The sequence below is a fragment of the Drosophila tropicalis genome, unplaced genomic scaffold (genome assembly GCF_018151085.1).
Source record: "Drosophila tropicalis isolate 14030-0801.00 unplaced genomic scaffold, ASM1815108v1 contig_782, whole genome shotgun sequence".
NCBI classification, from domain to species: domain Eukaryota; kingdom Metazoa; phylum Arthropoda; class Insecta; order Diptera; family Drosophilidae; genus Drosophila; species Drosophila tropicalis.
The window spans coordinates 60,298-82,152 of record NW_027173270.1 but is presented as its reverse complement, the minus strand read 5'-3'; the positions used below and the strand labels follow the sequence as shown (position 1 = coordinate 82,152).

General features: G+C 38.0%; 1 protein-coding gene across 1 annotated transcript in view; it reads right to left on the bottom strand.

Annotated features, from left to right (window-relative positions):
• Positions 1–543: 543 nt before the first annotated feature.
• kl-2 (dynein heavy chain 2, axonemal kl-2) overlaps positions 544–21,855 on the bottom strand; it is a 38,080-nt gene continuing 16,768 nt past the window's right edge. Inside the window, 6 exon segments of the mRNA XM_068293607.1 lie at positions 544–578; positions 1,540–1,644; positions 1,698–3,189; positions 3,191–4,305; positions 4,308–5,085; positions 5,087–5,780. Of these exon segments, the coding sequence (XP_068149708.1) occupies positions 544–578; positions 1,540–1,644; positions 1,698–3,189; positions 3,191–4,305; positions 4,308–5,085; positions 5,087–5,780 (4,219 nt within the window).

Genomic DNA, 21,855 nt, shown 5'->3' with positions numbered 1-21,855 from the left:
CGGGTGAACAGCAGAGAGTGAGGGGTAGGGTTTTTCGCAAAACCGAATTCGGTCATACTGAGGAGGGTGACGAAGGGTTCTCCTGTAAATCGCCATATTCTATCTAATCCGAGTTTTTCACCCGAACACCCGTTCCTTCTCTTCAGAATTTTCTATCTCGAAATTTGTATACTTTTAATCCGAAACATTTCGTGTGTGTCGGCCACCTGTGCATTTAATAAAGCATAAGTTTTTTAACCGAAGTTATCGCGCGTTATTAATTCATCCCTCGCTCACCCAGAAGAAATTGGCACCAGCCAACCACTTGTAATTTATTGGGATCCTTCCGCCCCTCCACGAACACATGACAAAGAGATTGAGGACAATCTTAAAGTCAGGACAGCCGAGTTACAAGCGAAGATGCTCTCTTTATTGTTGAATATCTAACTCTCTAACTACTCTGTCTGTGAGCAGAGAGTCAGTTCGTAAGCAATATCCAAAGTGATCAGATCAAATAAATAGAGCAGCAAGCAGTTAATAAGTGACACAACCGTATTATTTATACTACCATACTCCATGTTCCATCATCTGGAGATTTTCTTGAACGAATTTTGGTAGATGTACGTATTTCACCAATTCCAGCAATCTCATAATGATCGCTACGAACCGGAATCTGAAACTATCTAGCTTATTCTTCAGGTATAAAGGTAAGCTCAGAGCACGAATTAATGCTTTTGCGGCCTGAAACCCACCAAGTTTGTCTTGAATTATAACTATTGCTGTTGAAAGCAATCCAATCCGTGCTTGTCTAGTCAACATCTTTCCTTTTGTCGTTTCGCAGATGCCCTTTCAAACACTGACAGTGTTGACTGAGAATTTGATAACAGTCGACGCAGTCTGGCAATTGATCGTATTCTTCAACCCGATCATATGCTTGTTTGAGTTCAAGATCTATTTTTGACATCACAATTTGAATAAGTACTGCGTTTAATAATTCAGCTTCAGACCCAAGAGACAACAATGATCCGCGGAGAGCTGAAACTGTATCCGAAATTGTACGGAGGGTAACAGCGTCTTCTTCATGCTAGCAATGTTAAATAAACTTAAAATATGTTCTACGAAAATAAGAACCTTCTTGTCATATCGCTCGATAGAGCGATCTAGAGCCTTGGGATCGTCTAATCTTGAAATGGCTAAACTACGCTTAGAGCTTGGCCAGATAGACAACGTATCAGATAGTTAAATTTGTCCACATTGGACAATAAGTTGTCTTCATGTACCATATTTGTAAATAAAGTAATAATTTTTTTGAATTCCCCATATTTGTCGTCGAATTCAAGTTCAAAGATAGCTATTAATTAAAATATCCACTCTCAATGTTTCCCTTAAATTTCGTTCATATGCATTATCCAGAAATTACTGTTTCTTCTTTTTCGAATATCAAATTATTGAGTAACTAATCATTACAGTAATAGGTTCTACATGTTTTACAAATAATTTACAAAATAAATGTATAATATTCTAACAAAGGAGGTATTTTGATTTCAAATTTTTTCTTACCGTTCCAAGCTTTAAAACTTTGTTCAAACGAGCTAATAATGCCATGGAACCCGGAGACTTTGTCTAACTCTGTAATATTATCCCAATTGTGCTCAGTTATCCACCCTATAATTAAAGTACAATACTTTAAGTTGTTATTATTTGTCTAGAAAACTTACATGGTGCTGGATTTGGCGCCTGTCCTTGTTTATCCATTACTATGCCTCCTTTAAGAATAAACTCATATTCGTCCTCCACAAGTTTTCCGGCATTTGAAAGTATTCTGGCTGACATATGTATGGAAAATAATAATTTATGTTTCTCAAAAAGACCACGGCATGTATTTTTATACACCGAGTAAGTGTGATAGTCATTAATGTTTTGTATTCTCTCGTGAACCAGCTGGTTTCGAGGACTCCGTTCAATAGACTGCGTGAATAGTAGTATGTATGAAGCTAATGAAAACACATACATTGGATCTATATTGGACATATCCATGAGAACGAAAAACAAAATCGCCGCCCTCTCTGATGCTGGCTTATACTCTTGTCGTGCTGCATCTATTTCAACTTCCGTTACCTCAGCTATACTTAGAGATTCCTTCACCAACACAGACGTTTGCCGAGATTTTTGTAAAGTAGAGAATAGTTCATCATCATCCAATAAAGATCCGCGACTTTCATTAAGTAATCGAAGTATTTCGTTGTCTAGTTCAATAAGAGTTCGCTTGTTACGTGCTATGGTCATTACAAGCTCGTCTTTTTGCTCTTCAAGTGATGGTTTTTCTTTCCGCACAATAATAGCCAATAATTGAGCCTCTAAACCATCTTGTTTCAACGCGAAATTTACTATGGTTGTCTTTGAAGATAATTCGGGAGGATAATGCGGGTTTGATATTTTGGTTGTAATATATAGTCGAAACTTATTGTTGTAAGCTATATACTTATCATTGAATTTGAGTAACTTTTCACCGCCTTGAATTGTAAAACTTCGTCGTAAAACTGGATTAATGGCCTGGTCTAAAGATTCACCTATATTTTGTAACAAAACGGGAAACCCATCTTTTATAGACTTCTCTATTTGACGTAAGTAATCACTCATTCCCAAATCGATCACGACAAGCCCATTATTATCCTCCATGTTTTTTATCCAATTGTTTGCCTGCATCTGGGGGTCAATAATAAGAGGCCATCGGCTTCCTTGAGTGACTATTACACCATTCTCAGTGCTCAGATCATCAGCAGGTAACCCCTGAATATTCCATTCTCTAACTGAAACAGCATCACTGAGAAAATGTGTGATTTTTAACTCTGATGTGGCGGGTATTAGTAAATCTTTAATAAGTTGGGACCACATAGTCAAAAGTGTATCTCTATATTTTGTATCGAACGCACCCAAATAGGACATAAATGCTGTCGATAACAAGCAATCACCAGGTAGTTTTTCAAAAGATATGTCTAGAAGGGCTACAGTTTCAATCCAGCGTTCTCGTTCCCCAGAAAGAGATTCTACCAGAATAATTGCTCGTTCTAATTGTTTTCGAAGCCTCTCTTCTCTTGCTCTGAGTTCATTTAACAGGTCTGTTTTTTCATGAAGCTGTCGGTAAAGTTCTTCAATTACTGTTTGAAGTTCCTCCAGTTTCTTTTTCGCTGCTGCAAGTGCTGCTTGTTTTTTCCTCTAATGACCTCAAAGCATTGTCTAGTTTCTCTTGCTTTGGAGCGACTATTCGATAAACTTTACCGTAGTTTTCTATGGCCATAATCCATTGCATTAAAGACTTGCAAGCAACTGACACAACAGCGACTTTATCTGGCTCAAGTTCGGGATTTTTCGTGTACATAGCGATTCGCTTTAATGTTTTGTCCGATATATGATCACGCTCAAAGTTCTTTAAATCATTTAAAAAAGTGGACTCACTAAGTACCTTTTTGGCATTCTCCCAAGTAGGATCTTTACCGAGAAGTATTAATATAGCTTCCATTACTTTTTCTATTTTCATAGGTGGTCTTCCATACGATTTTACCTCAGCGATATCTTTCTTATTTAACGCATCTAGAGCTTTTACAGCAGCATCAATCATTGGCATAACTACTTCGAGATCGGCACGAGCGGTTGTTGCTAAATCGAGACATATAATTTCTTCGCGCTTGATAACAACGGCTTCAGCATCAACTTTTTCTTTCTGTTCAGTAGCTTCATTCTTTTGTATTTCAATCATGGAAATAAACTCTTCACATTCTTTTGCCAAAACCTTAACTAGCTCGGAACTATTTTTCAACTCCTCCGACATAATTGAGACCTTTTCCTGTGTCTCGGCAATCTTAGAAAGTCCATTTCGTAATCTATTTGCTGCAGTAGACACTTCTATGCGTTTTTTTTCGAGAAGATGTTTAAAACCGCTGACAAGCTGTAAATAGTTAGGTGATGTTACATAATTGTGCCGCTTGACTTCTGCTAACATGATATCAGCTACTTTGGCAACACTGGAGTGTATTATTGAAAAGGCAAATGCAATTTCGCGATGAAGCACACTTTCTGTAGTCATAACCAAACTGTCGCGATGTTTCTCAATTTCTTTTCCAGGAACCACAACATTAAGCTGAAAGCCGTGTAGAAAATGGGATGCTACTTCTAATAAAGCTTCTTGTGGCCATAACCTGAACCAATTTGGTGTTGTAGCGCTTAGTAACGCAGGATACTGCCTTATGTAGTTTCGAAAACTTTCACCGATAGGGCTAAAACATAAAGCAATATGCATATAATCACGAACGTTATGCATAAAAAAGAATATAAAGCTTCAGTAGTTAGTACTATTCCAGCTTTTTTGGCGGGACGCTCCAAATCTGACTTAAGTTCATCAAACTCATCTGACTTAAAGAGATTTATTTCCCCCGTACTTAACATATTATTTAATATTTCTAAAAATGAAATTTCAGCAATCTGCTCATTGCTAAAAATAAAAATTGTAACATGTTGCTTTATTCCTGTTAATTTATATAATTGTTTTAAATCTTCCCGTAGGTCCATCATTTTATATTTTTTCGTGACTTCGATTTGGAATATTCCCATTTCATAAATAAATGCTGCTAGTTTACAAAGCACCTGGCGTCCGGATCCTCCAATTCCCATATTAAGCATGTGACCGCGTGGCTGTGATATTACCCGCAATATTCTAATTACGTGCTCCATTGCCTCTTTAAAGAATACTAAATTCATTCGAGTCATCCCTGGAAAATTGTTATACTCATTTAATTGATTAATCATATAAGTACGTAAGGTATCCATTTGCAGATCCTCGTAAAATCCTTGTGGATGTGCAAAGTCCCCAAAAAGCGGGGCTAGCTTTGAAGGACAGAGATTGTGAAATGTTACTTCGAAATGTTTACCTAGGGCCTCATTAAGTATATTAATAAACCATACTTGGTCAGTATCATCAACGAGACGATCACTAAATACTCGAAAACTTTCATGTATCCAAAGACGTAAAAGAGCATTTTTTTTTGATTGTAATTCTGGCTGACTTCTAAGTAAACCTTGAAATACTTTTGATATATCTCTCATATTAAAAAAGGTAATGCGATTTGTTTGGAGTAGGAAGCATTTTGTTGATTATACTTATATAAAGAAAAATAGTGCATTGTGTAAGTGGCAGCCATAATTCGCGAACTTCGTTGGAAAAATGTTCAAGCTTTTGCCTTAGCATAGTTCCGAAAATACGAACAATAGTTTCATGTGTAGGAAACGTAAGGTTTAGCAAAACAAAACGGCTTTGGGTTCGGGACGATATTACTTGTCGACCCCCACCAGGAGGTCCCATTGCTGTAACCAACAACGTGTTCTGCACATAAATTTTTTGCTGAGTCTTACGGTTAAACCAGTATTTGTAATCAATCCATTGCCGAATCAACTCGAGAGGTTGTTGTGAGCCATACGCATCATTTGCAGGCATGTTAAAATCATCCATAAAACATATCATGCGTTTTCCACCAATTGGAACAAATTGTGTCTTTGTTCGTTTTTCTGTTCTATTTTCAATAGATTCCTGAAGCCCAGCTGCAGTAGTTTGTGCGGATATGTTTATAGAAAATAAACAGTACTTATTTTTATCACATGCCTCCATTACACTAACAGCTGTCGATGTTTTCCCAGTACCAACTTTTCCAACAAGCATTACTGGGTGCTCTTCAGCGAGAAGTTTAGATACTATATATTCGTAACGAACGCTATCAGAAGTTGGCACCATGATTTTAAAGAAAGGTAACCTAAAATAGAGAAACAAAAAAATGTTAATAGGTTCAATCAATTTCTTATGTTTCATATTTCATATTTCTTTTCACAGATTCACAGATTATTAAGTTAGAAACAGGGCAAAGAACTAGAATTAAAGTATCAATTAGTGTGGGGAACAAACATTAGTGCAATCAAGGAGCAATCAAGGTAGCTAGAGATGTAATAAGATAGGAACGGGAATACTGAAATTACAAGGGTCTTAGGTCGGGTGGTCAATGTTTAATCACAATAACACCAGGGGTTGCGAGCAAAGAAAGGAATAAAAATGTACCTTTTTTTGTTTTTTTAGTCTATTTCTACGCATGCATGCTCACTTTTAATAATAAAATAATGAAAAAAGCACGAACAAACTAATTGTGGTAACTGGGTTAGGCGGAACTACACCCCCGATCAAGTACTGGAAATAGGCAGCGTGCCAGCCGATATGCAGTTGCTTAATGACTACCCAATATAGCTATTCGTTACCCGTTACCCATTATTTCTAGTAATTGATCTACAAATTATTGATGAAGACTTGCTGTTAGCCGAAGTAAATGGTAAAGTAATATTAACAAGGCCGCAGAAAGAAAATCAGGGCTCGAGGGTAACCATGTTCATGCCCCCTACTTCCCTTCAAGTAAATCCGCTATTTTTGACTGTGATGCATCCCTTGATACCAGACCGTCACTTGCGAGAGATGGGTTGTATGCAACGTTTTGGATCTAAGGATGACTTATTGGCAGCTTTTGTCAATATAATGATGCAGCGGGAAAACCTACATTCAGGTGGTATAACTGTAATTGTATGGGTCATCTAGCAGCCGAGTGTAACAAGCCAAACGAAGGGGAGTGCTTGTCATTGTACGGAAGCCGACTACTCACGTCACCGCTGTCAAAATGGAAAGGGATGACTATAGAGCAAGCTGCTATGTCAGTATTTTTAGCATACACTGCTACTGGTAAAAGGAAAGACCATTCCGTTCCAGTAGACGCTGAAAACAAGCGAATGCGACTACAACTACAACCTGCCGTGAAATGTCACTTTTACGAAAAAAATGGACACAAAATGGCGGATTGCCGATTAAGAAGACAAGGAATCCAGAGATTTTCTCAGCACACTGCCTGTCCACCAGAGATGAAAAGAGGACCAATTATTTGTTTCAAATGCGGAGTTGCTGGAAGGATCAACATCATTGAAACCGAAAAGAATTGAAGAAAGACGTGTAAACTTGTGCCAAGTTAAAGAACTTATTGGTACCCTAACCCAATCCGGTGAGTCGCACCCATTTTACTTTGATTCCGGAGCTGAATGTTCTCTTGTAAAGGAAGCAATATCACATTAGCTTTCGGGAAAACGAATTAACAATTTAGTCCTTTTGAAGGGCATTGGAAACCATACAGTAACTAGTACTTTGGAAACTTTGTCAAATGTTAAAATAAGTAATTATTTCCTTGAAGTTCTGTTTCATGTTGTTCTAAGCGATAGCTTAAATTACGACATTACAATAGGTCGTGAAATTCTTTATCGTAATTTTAAGGTCATATTATTATATGTGCTGTGGCCTTCTCTGATACCTCTTCAAATCCGGCTAATATCGACACTGAGTTATAAGTCTCGTTTACTGAACATACTAGGTGAATATTCAAGTTTATTTATTGACGGAATTCCAAAGAATCGAGTTACAACCGGCCAATTGGAAATTCGTTTGATTGATCCAAACAAAACTGTTCAGAGACGACCATACCGGCTCAGTTTAGATAAAAAAGAAATAGTAAGGGGTAGGATTGAGGAGTTAATAGAGTCAAAAATTATTCGTCCTAGCTGTTCGCCATTTGCCAGCCCTATACTGCTTGTCAAAAAGAAAAACGGCTCTGACCGGCTTTGCGTTGACTATCGCGCGTTGAATTTAAATACTGTGGCCGACAAGTATCCATTGCTTTTAATTAATGATCAAATCTCTAGACTGGGTGGGGGCAAGATATTTTTCCTGTCTGGACATGGCAAGTGGTTTCCATCAGATTCCTATTCCCCCAAATTCAATTGAGCGTACAGCTTTCGTTACACCGGAGGGACAATATGAGTTTTTGACGATGACTTTTGGTCTTAAAAATGCGCCTTCTGTGTTCCAGCGCGCTGTAATGAAGGCATTGGGTGACCTTGCCTACACGTTTGTCATAGTTTACAGGGATAACATAATGATTGTTTCTCAAACAAAGGAAAATGCGTTTCAAAGACTAGAAACTGTTTTGCAGGTTGTTGCAGAAAATAACACTTTATTTATATTTAAGCTATATTACCGAAAAATACCATTTCTGTTCATGAATATAGTATATAAGTCAATTATCATTTTTGTGGTATAAAGAAATGGTCACACTCTGTATAAAAACGATGACGAAGAAAAACGTGCCTAAAAAAATATATAATAATAAAAAAAACCACGGCCAATTCCACAACATAAAAATTGGTCCTTCGAGCCGGATCATTAACGCGCATAATACAGTCCACAATAGTTAATAAAAATGTGGAGTTGGCCAAAAGTGGTAGAAAAGAAATTGGAGGCGTTAAAGTCGCAAGAATTGCGCGACGTTCATTTCGCCATATATACATAATTTGTAAGAGATAATTTCGTGAAGCGCGAACTACGAAAATTCAAGGGTTTACCTTACGATTCCAAAAAGAAGCTTTGCAACGAATATGCCAATTCCTAGAAATTTCGCCGCAAGAAGGGATAGACTGTACCGAGATGGCCTCAAAAATTTATAACGCCATTTCGTACGAAACTTCTGGCAAATCAAGCGGGAACGTCATACAAGCATCAAAAGCGAACCAGTCCGAGAACCAGTTCGAAAACATGAACCAGTTGGAAGTACTAAGGGTAATAGAAGCCATCGATGTAGAAAACGTGGAACTTCAAGACGAAATTTCAAAAAAGGAAATATTGATGCTTGGTGTAAAAAGACAGCTAAGCAAAACCCAAACTGGGGGCGCTTCTGCTGACGTCATCGAAGAGCATGAATATGAAATACAACAGCTGTCATTAGAGGTGAAAGTTCTGAATGCACGCGCGGAAGCTTTGGTGAGCAAAAAACATACTTTGAACACTACTGTAGCACTGATTCGTTCGTCTACCTCCTCCCAAAAACCTGTCATGTCTGATGGAGACCACCTGATAAATGAATCGCTATCGATCTCCAACGGCGACAACAACATACAAAGCACTTTAATCACCATGTTTGTAATGTACACAACCGGAAATAATTCCAGATCATGTACATCCCCTCTTAGTCAAAAAAAATAAATCTATCTTGATCAAAGAGGAGGTCGGGTTCGGCCTAAATAGGTGGCCTCTCTCTTGCAGTCCCTGTACATCAGATGTTACGATGGGCAAGAGCACCACAAATCAGGCCGAAGCCAACACATACGGGCTTAATGTATTGAGAAGTTTGGATCCGGTTGGGACTTCTGGCTGTCGGCTAGCAAACAGTCTTTGGGGGGGTTCTTTGGACCAACATGTTCTCATCACACCCGTATTACATAAAATAAAACAAAGTCCCTGTTGCACTAATATTACACAATTACTCAATTGAAAGAAATGAACTAAGAGATAGAAAAAAGAAAGGGATATTAGTATCGCACGAATAGGGAAGCTACTAAGATGTTATTGTAGCTTCGCGTCTTAACCCACCCAACCAATGACTTTCCCATCGCAAGATTCGGGAAAATCCCAATATAATCAGCTCACCGCTCACATTTCGCCACAAGGAAGATTACGCACTCTCTACTCAAACATTATAAACGATATTTATTCACGAGGGTTACGGAATACTAAAATACTTCGATAAGTCGGAAACATAATCCGATTGAACTAAACTAAAATGATGATTATTATAATAAACGATACTCAAATTAAATATTTGGATCATTTCAGGCATCCAAAAGCCAAATTGGGAATAATATGTTTTGTTTTGTTGAATCTTAATTGTAAGGTGGATATATGTATATAAAATTATAGATATTCAAAATAAAAATGACAATTGAAATTTGTAAATATTCAATTTAAATTATGATTTCAAATATAAATGGCGACTCTGCTCACACAGTCAAAGGCGATTATCGATAGCGATTTAAGTTTAACACATGGATTGACAATTTCCTTTTCTTTTCAATACTTTCAATACTTTTTTAACTTTACTGTACTCGAGATGGTTTTTCTTATTTGCAGACTAATTGACAATGAACTCTCTTTCTTTTTGCATAAAAAAACAGGGAAATACCAGATCGATCATGATTTATGGTTTAGAACGAAGGCCTTCGTCGTCCGCTGGATGATGCTTAGGAATAAAATATTAGGTTAAATCAAGAGACTGGCATTCCTATGCAACAAATTCGGTCCACGGGACTCTCAATCCGCAACGAAAAAACTTTCTCTGCCCGTATCCGATTCGGGCGGCTATTCCAAGTTAATTAACTTCCTCAAAAAGTCTCTGTGCCCTTCACGGTGTGCAGCTTTTGAGCGGTGTCTCAACAGAAAAATATCTTTTGCAAATTTACAGAATTCCAACTGTGATTCCTTTTTCCAGGTTTCAAAAATACAAATCAATTATGTCAAATTTTCAAACGAACTTGTTAGAAATTTACAATGATTCAAATATCCACAAAAAATATAACTTACGATAATAAGATTCACAAAACTCTATAATAATAGTTGTCCTTTCTGCTCCAAATTAGTATAAAGTTAATCATTAGGCTTGATGGCCGAGAAAATTTCAGATTTAAATTTATATATTTTTTTCTTGAGGAGCGGCGTGGTTAAGGCGTCTAGCCAGGGCGGAAGTTCGTCAGAAAAGAGTGTGACCAATGCATGCGATCGCGCATGATACCTATTCGCTAGGGTTGCACTAGTAGAACTATCGAACTTCTAAGCTCAGCTGATCATTATTATCGACGCACTTACCCAACCCTTACTGAAATTCAAATTAACGCCTTAATTTTTAAAAATAAAACTAACGGCAGAAACTGGGCACTACAACCACAGGATAATACTAGAGCTTGCTTCGGAGTATTAACCTGAAAAAAGACAGTTACTGCCTAATGTCCTTAGCATGATAAGTTCCTAACAGTTTGCCATTCAAATCTTCCAACACGTAATAACAGTTTCCTAATCTCTCTCTTATTCGGGACTTTAACCATAGCAAGTTCAATTTGGCATTAACACATTTTTGAAAGTTGCTTTGACCAAAATTACGTCTAAAGACTTCTTGTCCAACCTTGAAATTAACCTCCTTGGTTCTCAGGTTATATACCTTTGCATTGTGCTCCGCTGTTTTTGCTATTTTTTTCTTGAGTAAATTACGGCGTAATGCTAACTGATCGTCCTTTCGCAATACGTTATTCGGTTCATTTAGCATATTTATCCTTTCGAGAAGAGTGTATTGGGAACCATGTGTGGCCAAACAAAGCATGGAAAGGAGAGCATCCTATACTCTGATGATACGAATTCCTTAGTGCACAGCTTATAGCGGGTATATGTAGATCCCATTCGCGCTGGTCCTCTTTGAGATAGGCGCGTATTGCTGCAATGATAGATCTGTTCACTCTCTCAGAGGCATTCGACTGTGGGGAATAAATTGCTGTATACACATGTCTTATGCCCAATGTCGTTAACCATGCATTAAATTCGCTTGCCTTGAATTGTGAACCATTGTCGCTAACCAATATCTCGGGAACTCCATATCGAAAGAATATATTATCTTGCAGATACTCTTGAATCACATTGCTCTTAAATACTTTAAGGGGTTGAAGCCAATGATACTTAGATAAATGATCAACCACTATCAGAAGTCCGATGTGGCCACGTTTGCTTCTCGGATATGGTCCCAAAAGATCAATATATAATCGTTGAAAAGGTCTCTCTGATACTACAGCTTTACCCATCGGTGGCTTTAAGATTTGGTTGGGAGCTTTCGTTGACTTGCACGTCTCGACATTCCGGTATAATCGCGCACTTGTATCACCATGCCGGGCCAATAAAATGTACGACGTATGAGCTCCAAAGTTTTTGCCATCCCGCCATGTGCAGATATTTTATCTTCATGCGCTCTTTTGATAACTTCCTTTGATAAACTTTGTGGAATCCATAGTTTCCAAATATTGATTTGGCTGAACTCTGTTCCATCATCATGTTCCGTGCGTATATATACAAACTGATCCATTATTTTCAAATCCGGATATCTGTCTTGTTCTTTTTCAATTTTCTCTCTCAGTTGTTGATATTCGTCGTCATTGAAACTAGGTGAGTTCAAATCGACAAAGGGGCGGAGTTCCTCCAAAGCACACAAATCTTCCGAAAACATTCTGGACAATGCGTCTGGTACTACATTATCTTGACCTCTTCGGTGACTTACTTCAAACTTGTACCCTTGCAGTTTCATCGCCCATCTTCAAATCCGATTGTCGCATTAACCAAACTAAACTGGCGTGATCGGTTATAACTTCGAATTCTTGTAGTTCAAGATAACAGCGGAATTTTTCTATTGCCTCCAAAGCAGCCAAGCACTCGCGTTCTGTCACGCTATAATTTCGTTGAGCTGTCGTTAACTTCTTCGACATAAACGCTATAGGTTTCTCAGCTCCTTCTTCGTCCAATTGTACCAACATTGCGCCAATGCCGTAGTTGCTTGCATCACAATGCACGTAGAATTTCTTGTTAAAGTCTGGATTGATCAAGATCGGTGCCGAGGTTAATTTTTCCTTAAGTTCTTCGAAGGCAACTTGAGCTTCCTGTGTCCATGAAAATTTCTTTTTCTTAGTTATCAATTGGGTAATCGGAAATGTAATGTCAGAAAAATTATCAATGAATCTACGATACCAGCCAACAACACCCAAGAAACCTCTGGTCTGTTTTATAGTTTTCGGAACCGGCCAATTTTTTATTGCTTCTATTTTGGCAGGATCTGTTGATATTCCTCCTCTTCCTATAATGTAGCCCAGATATGGCACTTCTGTAACACAAAACTTTGTCTTTTCTATATTTAACGTTAGATTTGCCTTTCTAAATTGTTGAGACATACGAATCAGAATCTCCAAGTGAGTATTAAAATCTTCTGAAACAACGCATAGATCGTCAAGGTATCCGAACACACAATATTTCAGATCTGCTGGGATTAGATCGTCTATTAAACGCGCCATGGTTTGCGAAGCGTTGCATAATCCGAACGGCATTACGGTGAATTGGTAAAGGGGGCGGCCGTGAAAGCTGTTATGGGTTTGGATTTTTCTGAAAGAGCAATTTGCCAGTATTGGCAAAAAAAAATTGGCCTTTGGCAGTCGCGCGAAAATTCCATCTATGCTTTGCAGAGGGTATGCATCCTTTTTTGTGACTTCATTTATTTTTCTTGCATCCAAACATAGGAGAACTCCAAGGACTATTGGCTCTCTCGATCACTCCCATTTCTAACATTCGGTCGATTTCTTTATACATCAACTTTTCAACCGCTGGCGACACAGGATAGAAGCGTTGCTTGATTGGAGTTGCTTCTTTGATCTCTATGTCATGAACAATAAGTGGAGTTCGACGTAATCCTTGTTGTTTAAAATCCGGAAACAATTGAATAACATCACTTAATCTTTTCTCCTGCTCTGGTGTTAATACACATTTCTTTTCGTCATCAACCGACCGAATATTTTTATCTAATGTGGGAGTCTAACAACGAAATGAAAATTCTGGACATAACTCAAAAGATTTCCAGAAATCGATTCCCAAAATAAGTCGTTTTGCTAATGACGGGATAATAAAAAGAGAAAGAGGTTTTTGCTTGCTTTCATATTGCACCTCTGTTCTTACTATTCCGGTAACTGGATGTCTTTTCCCATCAGCTGTGGCCACACTTGATATAATAGTTGAAAATCCGCTGGCGACACAGGATAAAAGCGTTGCTTGATTGGAGTTGCTTCTTTGATCTCTATGTCATGAACAATAAGTGGAGTTCGACCTAATCCTTGTTGTTTAAAATCCGGAAACAATTGAATAACATCACTTAATCTTTTCTCCTGCTCTGGTGTTAATACACATTTCTTTTCGTCATCAACCGAGTGAATATTTTTGTCTAAAGTGGGAGTCTTACAACGAAATGAAAATTCTGGACATAACTCAAAAGATTTCCAGAAATCAATTCCCAAAATAAGTCGTTTTGCTAATGACGGGATAATAAAAAGAGAAAGAGGTTTTCGCTTGCTTTCATATTGCACCTCTGTTCTTACTATTCCGGTAACTGAATGTCTTTTCCCATCAGCTGTGGCCACACTTGATATAATAGTTGAAAATCCAGGGTATTTCGTCCAGTCTTTTGCTGCTAAATCTGATCCGATACAACTGATATTGGCTCCACTATCCAATAGACCAAGCTCAGAAAATTCGAGAAATTTAACTGGAGCGTAGAAACGGCCATCTGCGGCTTCATTAATCATACACGATATTATTAGTTTTTGGGCATCTTTTACTTTCTTCCAAAAGCGGCGCAGACGTTCGCTCGAGCGACTTCTAATGAACTGGGAAGTTGCAACTTCCTGTGCAAAGATTTTGTCTCGAATCCCTAAATAGTTTTGCAGACGTTGATGGTATGGTAATCTGGGATATGGCTGTATTTTATTTTCTCGCCGATTCGTTTCGTTATTATCTGTCAAATCTGGTGTTTTGTTCTTCGTCGCTGTATTATTGCTATCATCTACTGAGGGTCCACTCGATTGCGACGGAATGATGGGCCCTGATTGGAGTTTTTCGAACGAGCTAGACATACATCGCATTGTGGTTTATAAACATTTTTCTTTCCACATCCGTAGCAGAAAATGCGGCGCTCTTCTAAGCACATGTCCCATCTGTGTCCTTCGATGTCACAATTCCAACAAATGTATTTCTTTTCCTTGACGTGAATTGCATTTAGCTCAGGTTGAATATCTTCCTCCTCGGGCTCTTCATCTGTCTCTTCAAGTAAAGCGATATTCTTTCTAACATTTGTATATTTTGTGATGCGTTTTCCTGATTCTTCACGGAGAAATTGCACCAATTGGCGAAGTTTAGATACCGATTCTATGGGAACGTATAATAAAGCTTCTCGTACTTCTCGGCAGTCAAACAGCGCGGCAAATAAAAATAGCGTTTGACAACACTGAAATCTAGCTTTACCCGATTTTTCCACTTTTCAACACTGAAATCTCGAGTAGTAATAGTAAACATTTACCACCGATTCTATGGGAACGTATAATAACGCTTCTCGTACTTCAGAAATAAGGTTTCTTTGTAGCTGATGAACGAGTCGTTTTTCCTCCATAGGTATTGTCAATCTCGATACCAAAATCATTACGTCTTCGTAGTAAACATCAAATGCTTCACCAATCCTTTGTTTTCGGTTGCGGATTTCTTCAAGAATCAAATCATCATCCTTAAAATCGTCATATTCCTGTTTCAAATCCAGACAGAATTCTTCCCAAATAACTTGGTCTTTTCGATAGCGCCAATACCATTCCTTGGTTCTGCCGGTTAATAATAGGTGCAAATTTCTGCACACCGGTGTAAAATCACTCTGAAAGTTATCTACAGTTAACGCTTTTATTCTGTAAAGAAATTCTGAAACTGTAGGACCTTTAGGAGACGCATCAAATTTAATACCCCAACTTTGTACTAGTTGGGCAGCTTTTCCAGGATTAATGTAATGGTGAGATGTTGAATTCGATATTGGCGTCGGAGCGCGATGCTGATCGTGGTTACTAGATTGTCCAACTGAATTATTTAAATTCAAATTTCCTAGTCTCTGATCAATTAAATATTCCATTCTCTCAAAAATTGCATTCACATTTACCTCAGCTGCTCTGCCTAAAGTTGATTGTTGCTGCGACCGAGCTGAACGCTGGTTGTGTTGATTCGTGTTCTCCTGTTTACGTGCCGTTGAAGCTTTTGGTTTTCTTCCCCTAGCTCCTGATTTTAATGGACAAGCCGGAGATGCTACATTATTTGACTGTGAGTGAGCTCTAGTATTCTGGGTCTTCTTGTTTCTATTATCTATGTGACCCTCCGCTTGCTCAGACATTATGAACTGGACTAAATCTTTCTGGTGGCATACTTTCTTACAGCAATGACATTCCTGATGTTCTTGTATATAACTTTCTATACACTCTTGGTGAAAAATATGATTACATTTAGTAATCCTAAGCTCTTCTGTTTCAAAAATTACTTTCGAACAAATTGTGCATTCTGCTTCTGGTAGCACACTCAATTCTTCATTACTTCGAATTACTGGCATTTTGATTATTTTTCCACAAAAAAATTACTTTAGATAGTTTATTTAATTTGTTTTAATATATTTAAACATATAATTATTATCTTCCTTGTTTTGAAAGTGAGGGTGAGCAAAATTATAGGTGCTGTACTAATATCGAGGGAGAAATGAACTAATCGATAGTTCAATCTCAAGAAATTTTTGTGAAGGGATAGAAAAATCTTGTCGTCCTAGACCTAATCATCTATATCAAATCCAAAACGAAAAGACTGATCTCAACAAACTCCTAAACTGAACTAGCTTTGTTTCATCGGTCAGAATTCGGACCTCGCGAAATATCTGCAGTTCCAGATGATTAAGCAGTCAATTCAATAGTATATGCTGAAATATTTGTTCTATTGTTATTAAAAGAAATGGGCAAAATCAATAAACTACAATGCCAACGCCGACATCACCAGCTTAATATGCCTTACTGGTCGTAAATTCGAAACAATCAAATTGACGAATTCCAATAAAAAACACAGCCTATAACATACGTCTGTCATTATATTGTAGAGTTTGTATATGTTTCTAAATATATTCACCAGTTCATGTTCAAGCTCCTCATCACTGGTCAGAATTCGGATTCTCCAAATATCTGCATTCCTAATAAATAAGTTACTCAAACAAGGAAGGAAAAAAAAGGAACCTGAAATTCTTGAACAACTCAGCTCAGCCTGAATCCTATAGAGAAACACGGTTGAACCGAAATACTGTAACAAGTCTAACAAGGCCTCTTCGTTGGGCGCCAAAATTATGTAATGACACAACCGGAAATAATTCCAGATCATGTACATCCCCTCTTAGTCAAAAAAAGTAAATCTATCTTGATCAAAGAGGAGGTCGGTTTCGGCCTAAATAGGTGGCCTCTCTCTTGCAGTCCCTGTACATTAGATGTTACGATGGGCAAGAGCACCACAAATCAGGCCGAAGCCAACACATACGGGCTTAATGTATTGAGAAGTTTGGATCCGGTTGGGACTTCTGGCTGTCGGCTAGCAAACAGTCTTTGGGGGGGGTTCTTTGGACCAACATGTTCTCATCACACCCGTATTACATAAAATAAAACAAAGTCCCTGTTGCACTAATATTACACAATTACTCAATTGAAAGAAATGAACTAAGAGATAGAAAAAAGAAAGGGATATTAGTATCGCACGAATAGGGAAGCTACTAAGATGTTATTGTAGCTTCGCGTCTTAACCCACCCAACCAATGACTTTCCCATCGCAAGATTCGGGAAAATCCCAATATAATCAGCTCACCGCTCACATTTCGCCACAAGGAAGATTACGCACTCTCTACTCAAACATTATAAACGATATTTATTCACGAGGGTTACGGAATACTAAAATACTTCGATAAGTCGGAAACATAATCCGATTGAACTAAACTAAAATGATGATTATTATAATAAACGATACTCAAATTAAATATTTGGATCATTTCAGGCATCCAAAAGCCAAATTGGGAATAATATGTTTTGTTTTGTTGAATCTTAATTGTAAGGGGGGTATATGTATATAAAATTATAGATATTCAAAATAAAAATGACAATTGAAATTTGTAAATATTCAATTTAAATTATGATTTCAAATATAAATGGCGACTCTGCTCACACAGTCAAAGGCGATTATCGATAGCAATTTAAGTTTAACACATGGATTGACAATTTCCTTTTCTTTTCAATACTTCCAATACTTTTTTAACTTTACTGTACTCGAGATGGTTTTTCTTATTTGCAGACAAATTGACAATGAACTCTCTTTCTTTTTGCATAAAAAAACAGGGAAATACCAGATCGATCATGATTTATGGTTTAGAACTTAGGACTTACCCATCCGTCCGGTCCGTCGAAGGCCTTCGTCGTCCGCTGGATGATGCTTAGGAATAAAATATTAGGTTAAATCAAGAGACTGGCATTCCTATGCAACAAATTCGGTCCACGGGACTCTCAATCCGCAACGAAAAAACTTTCTCTGCCCGTATCCGATTCGGGCGGCTATTCCAAGTTAATTAACTTCCTCAAAAAGTCTCTGTGCCCTTCACGGTGTGCAGCTTTTGAGCGGTGTCTCAACAGAAAAATATCTTTTGCAAATTTACAGAATTCCAACTGTGATTCCTTTTTCCAGGTTTCCAAAATACAAATCAATTATGGCAAATTTTCAAACGAACTTGTTAGAAATTTACAATGATTCAAATATCCACAAAAAATATAACTTACGATAATAAGATTCACAAAACTCTATAATAATAGTTGTCCTTTCTGCTCCAATTTAGTATAAAGTTAATCATTAGGCTTGATGGCCGAGAAAATTTCAGATTTAAATTTATATATTTTTTTCTTGAGGAGCGGCGTGGTTAAGGGGTCTAGGCAGGGCGGAAGTTCGTCAGAAAAGAGTGTGACCAATGCATGCGATCGCGCATGATACCTATTCGCTAGGGTTGCACTAGTAGAACTATCGAACTTCTAAGCTCAGCTGATCATTATTAATGACGCACTTACCCAACCCTTACTGAAATTCAAATTAACGCCTTAATTTTTAAAAATAAAACTAACGGCAGAAACTGGGCACTACATGTTAGCCAGACAAAGCTTGGGCAATAAAAATCTGGAATTTGACGGTTCCTCTCATTTGGCTTGGCGACATTTTAAGACGCAGTACATAAAATCGGGGAGCGAGTGTCAGTATTCTGGAGAAGAGGATGTATATCGTCTCGATAAGTCACTGAAAGGGGCAGCGCGTAAGAAGGTTGACATTTTGTTGATGTCGGCCAAGAAGCCATCGAAAATTCTAGCCATTTTGGACAACATATACGGAGCTCCAGAAAATGTGGCGTTCGAACTGATGGAAAAAGCACAGGAAATAAAATATATAAAGGAAATTGAAGATTTTCACGAGTTCAACTGCTCTGTTCAAAATATCAATTCAGCGCTGGAGTTTGTACAATGCAAGTTCATCGATACACAAAAGTTGCTTGCAACCCTAATTGAGCGGCTAGATGAAAGTTTTCTTCGAGAATGGGGATCATTTTTAACCGCTCGAAAATTAAGAGCTACAGAATGTAATTTTGAAATATTTGCTGAATGGACCCAGGAGCAGTCGAGATTGTATCATGATATATGTTTCTATAAGAAGATAATTACAATCAATAACGTAGATAATGAAGCACAAAAAGAAATTCGGATTACAAATTCAATCACAAAAGGTTACACAAACTCTCTCAACCAGCAAGTGTTTTATTTGATATGAGGACAAGCATTTCCTTGATAAATGTAGTAAATTCAGAAAAGCAGAAGTGAAGAAACGGTGGGATTACGCAAGCACAAGTAACGCCTGCTTCACATGCCTAAAATTTCATGAGGGACAATGCAATAATCGTGAGCAATGCAAGATCGACAACTGTGAAAGATATCATCATCGCTTACTACATAAGGCAAAACAGCCTCATCTACAATCCTTGCCGCAAGCTATTAGCGGATGCGGATGTATATTAATGTAGCACGTGAGGTCGGAATAATTGGGAAACCTGAACCGTATTGCTTTGGATGGATTGAAGGAATCTCTAGATATGATGAAACTTCAGAAATCGCAGATATTGCTATTACTGGCGATAGCAAAATTCAGAAGCTTCAAAATGTACGTCTTATCAAGGATTTGAATTTACCAACTCAACGAATCGATTACGATATACAAAAATGGCAAAATTGAACTCGATTCGGAATCTTCAGCCTCATCTCCTCATTGGACAACGACATGCAATACTCCTTACAACTCAAACCATACTAAATGTAGATCCAAAGGGTCCGATTATGGCAAAAACCAAGCTCGGATGGGTCATACACGGTCCGATAAAAGCAAAAGTAAGAGAAGCAGACTTTGTATGCTGCCACATCGAGAATGAACATCTGGGCGATATGCTTAAAAACCAATTTAGCATAGAAAGATTTGGTGTCTGTAAACCAGCAACGGACAAAACTAAATCAACAGAAGAAAAATTGGCTATAAGCAAGATGTCCTCATCTATACTAAGAGTAAATGGACAATATCAGGTAAACTTACCCTGGAAAAGCGACATGGTGGAACTTCCCGATAGTCGCCAAATGGCAGAACAAAGACTAAAATGTCTAGAAAGAAAGCTGAACAGAAACAGCGAACTAGCGCGAGCATACCAAAAGGAAGTGGAGAAGCTACTCAAGAATGGTTATGCAAAAATAGTCACTAATGTCAACTTGGTTAAATCCCCAAAACTGTGGTTCCTGCCACATTTTGCAGTAATTAATCCCAAGAAACCGGGAAAAGTTCGAGTAGTGTTCGACGCAGCAGCTATTTGTAATGGCACTTCCTTAAATGAAAATCTACTAACTGGGCCGGATTGGCTTTCATCAATCGTAGGCGTGCTAATAAGATTTAGATTAAACACAATAGCCTTTGCTGCAGATATTAAAGAAATGTTCAACCAGGTAAAAATCGCCAAGGAAGATGCAGTCTCACAATACTTTTTATGAAGAAATATGAATACCCAAATAGCACCAACAGTCTACCAGATGACGTCAATGATATTCGTAGCAACCTCCTCACCATTTATAGCACAATTTGTAAAAAAACCACAATGCACAAGTGAGGCACCAGAAGCAGCTCAAGCCATCATTGAAAACCATTACGTCGACGACTATCTGGATTCAAAAGCAACAGTTCGCGAAGCTGTTGAGATAATTCATGCAGTAATTAAAATACACGCAGCGGGACATTTTCAAATTCGAAATTTTATTTGTAATAATCATGATGTCTTACAGGGAATACCCGAAGATCTACGTGGTCCGTTAACACGGATTCGATTGGGCGAAAAAGAAGACATATCTCAAAAGGTTCTCGACATGATTTGGGACGCACAAAAAGACATATTTATTTTCTCAACAACTACAATGCACAGCATAAGCGAGGATATACTGAATGGAACAAGGATGCCTACAAAAAGAAAGGTGCTTGCAGCAGTCAACTCAATATATGATCCCTTGGGAATGGTGACTCCAGTAACAATAAAAGGTCGGATCTTGATGCGTAGTATTTGGGAACTTGGCATTGGATGGGATGATGTGATTAAAGGCGACCCTGTCAAAAAGTGGCAAGAGTGGTTAAACGATCTGAAAAGACTACATGATGTTAGTATACCAAGATGTTACTCCCAACATTTATCTAAAGGTCGAACTACACGTTTTTTGCGACGCTAGCAGTAAAGCAGCAGCATATATTCGACAAAGTTACAAGGGTGCAGAAGCCGCAACAAAATATGACGTCATGCTTATAGCATCTCGGGCTCGAGTTTCACCTTTGAAACATGTTACCATTCCAAAACTTGAAACATTGGCAGCTGTGATGGGATGTAGACTGGCTGAAACTATTGAAAACGAAATGCATCCAAAATTTGATGAAAGGTTTTTCTGGACAGACTCCCAAACAGTGATTTCATGGATAAACAGTAACGAAAGCTGCAAGTTTTCGTAGCCAACAGAATAAGCGAAATATGCGAAAAGTCCAAGAGGGCAGAATGGAACTGGGTTCCAACCATGGAAAACATTGCTGACATCATAACAAGAGATTCGCCAATTAAAGTTGCCACAGACAGATGGCAACATGGTCCAGCCTTTCTTGGTCTGGAGTATAATTGGTCTCTATCAAAATGGTATCTCTATGTCCAAGCGGAATGTTTTCACAATGACATAATCTATGCTAAAACTGGCAAGATCACAGGGGGT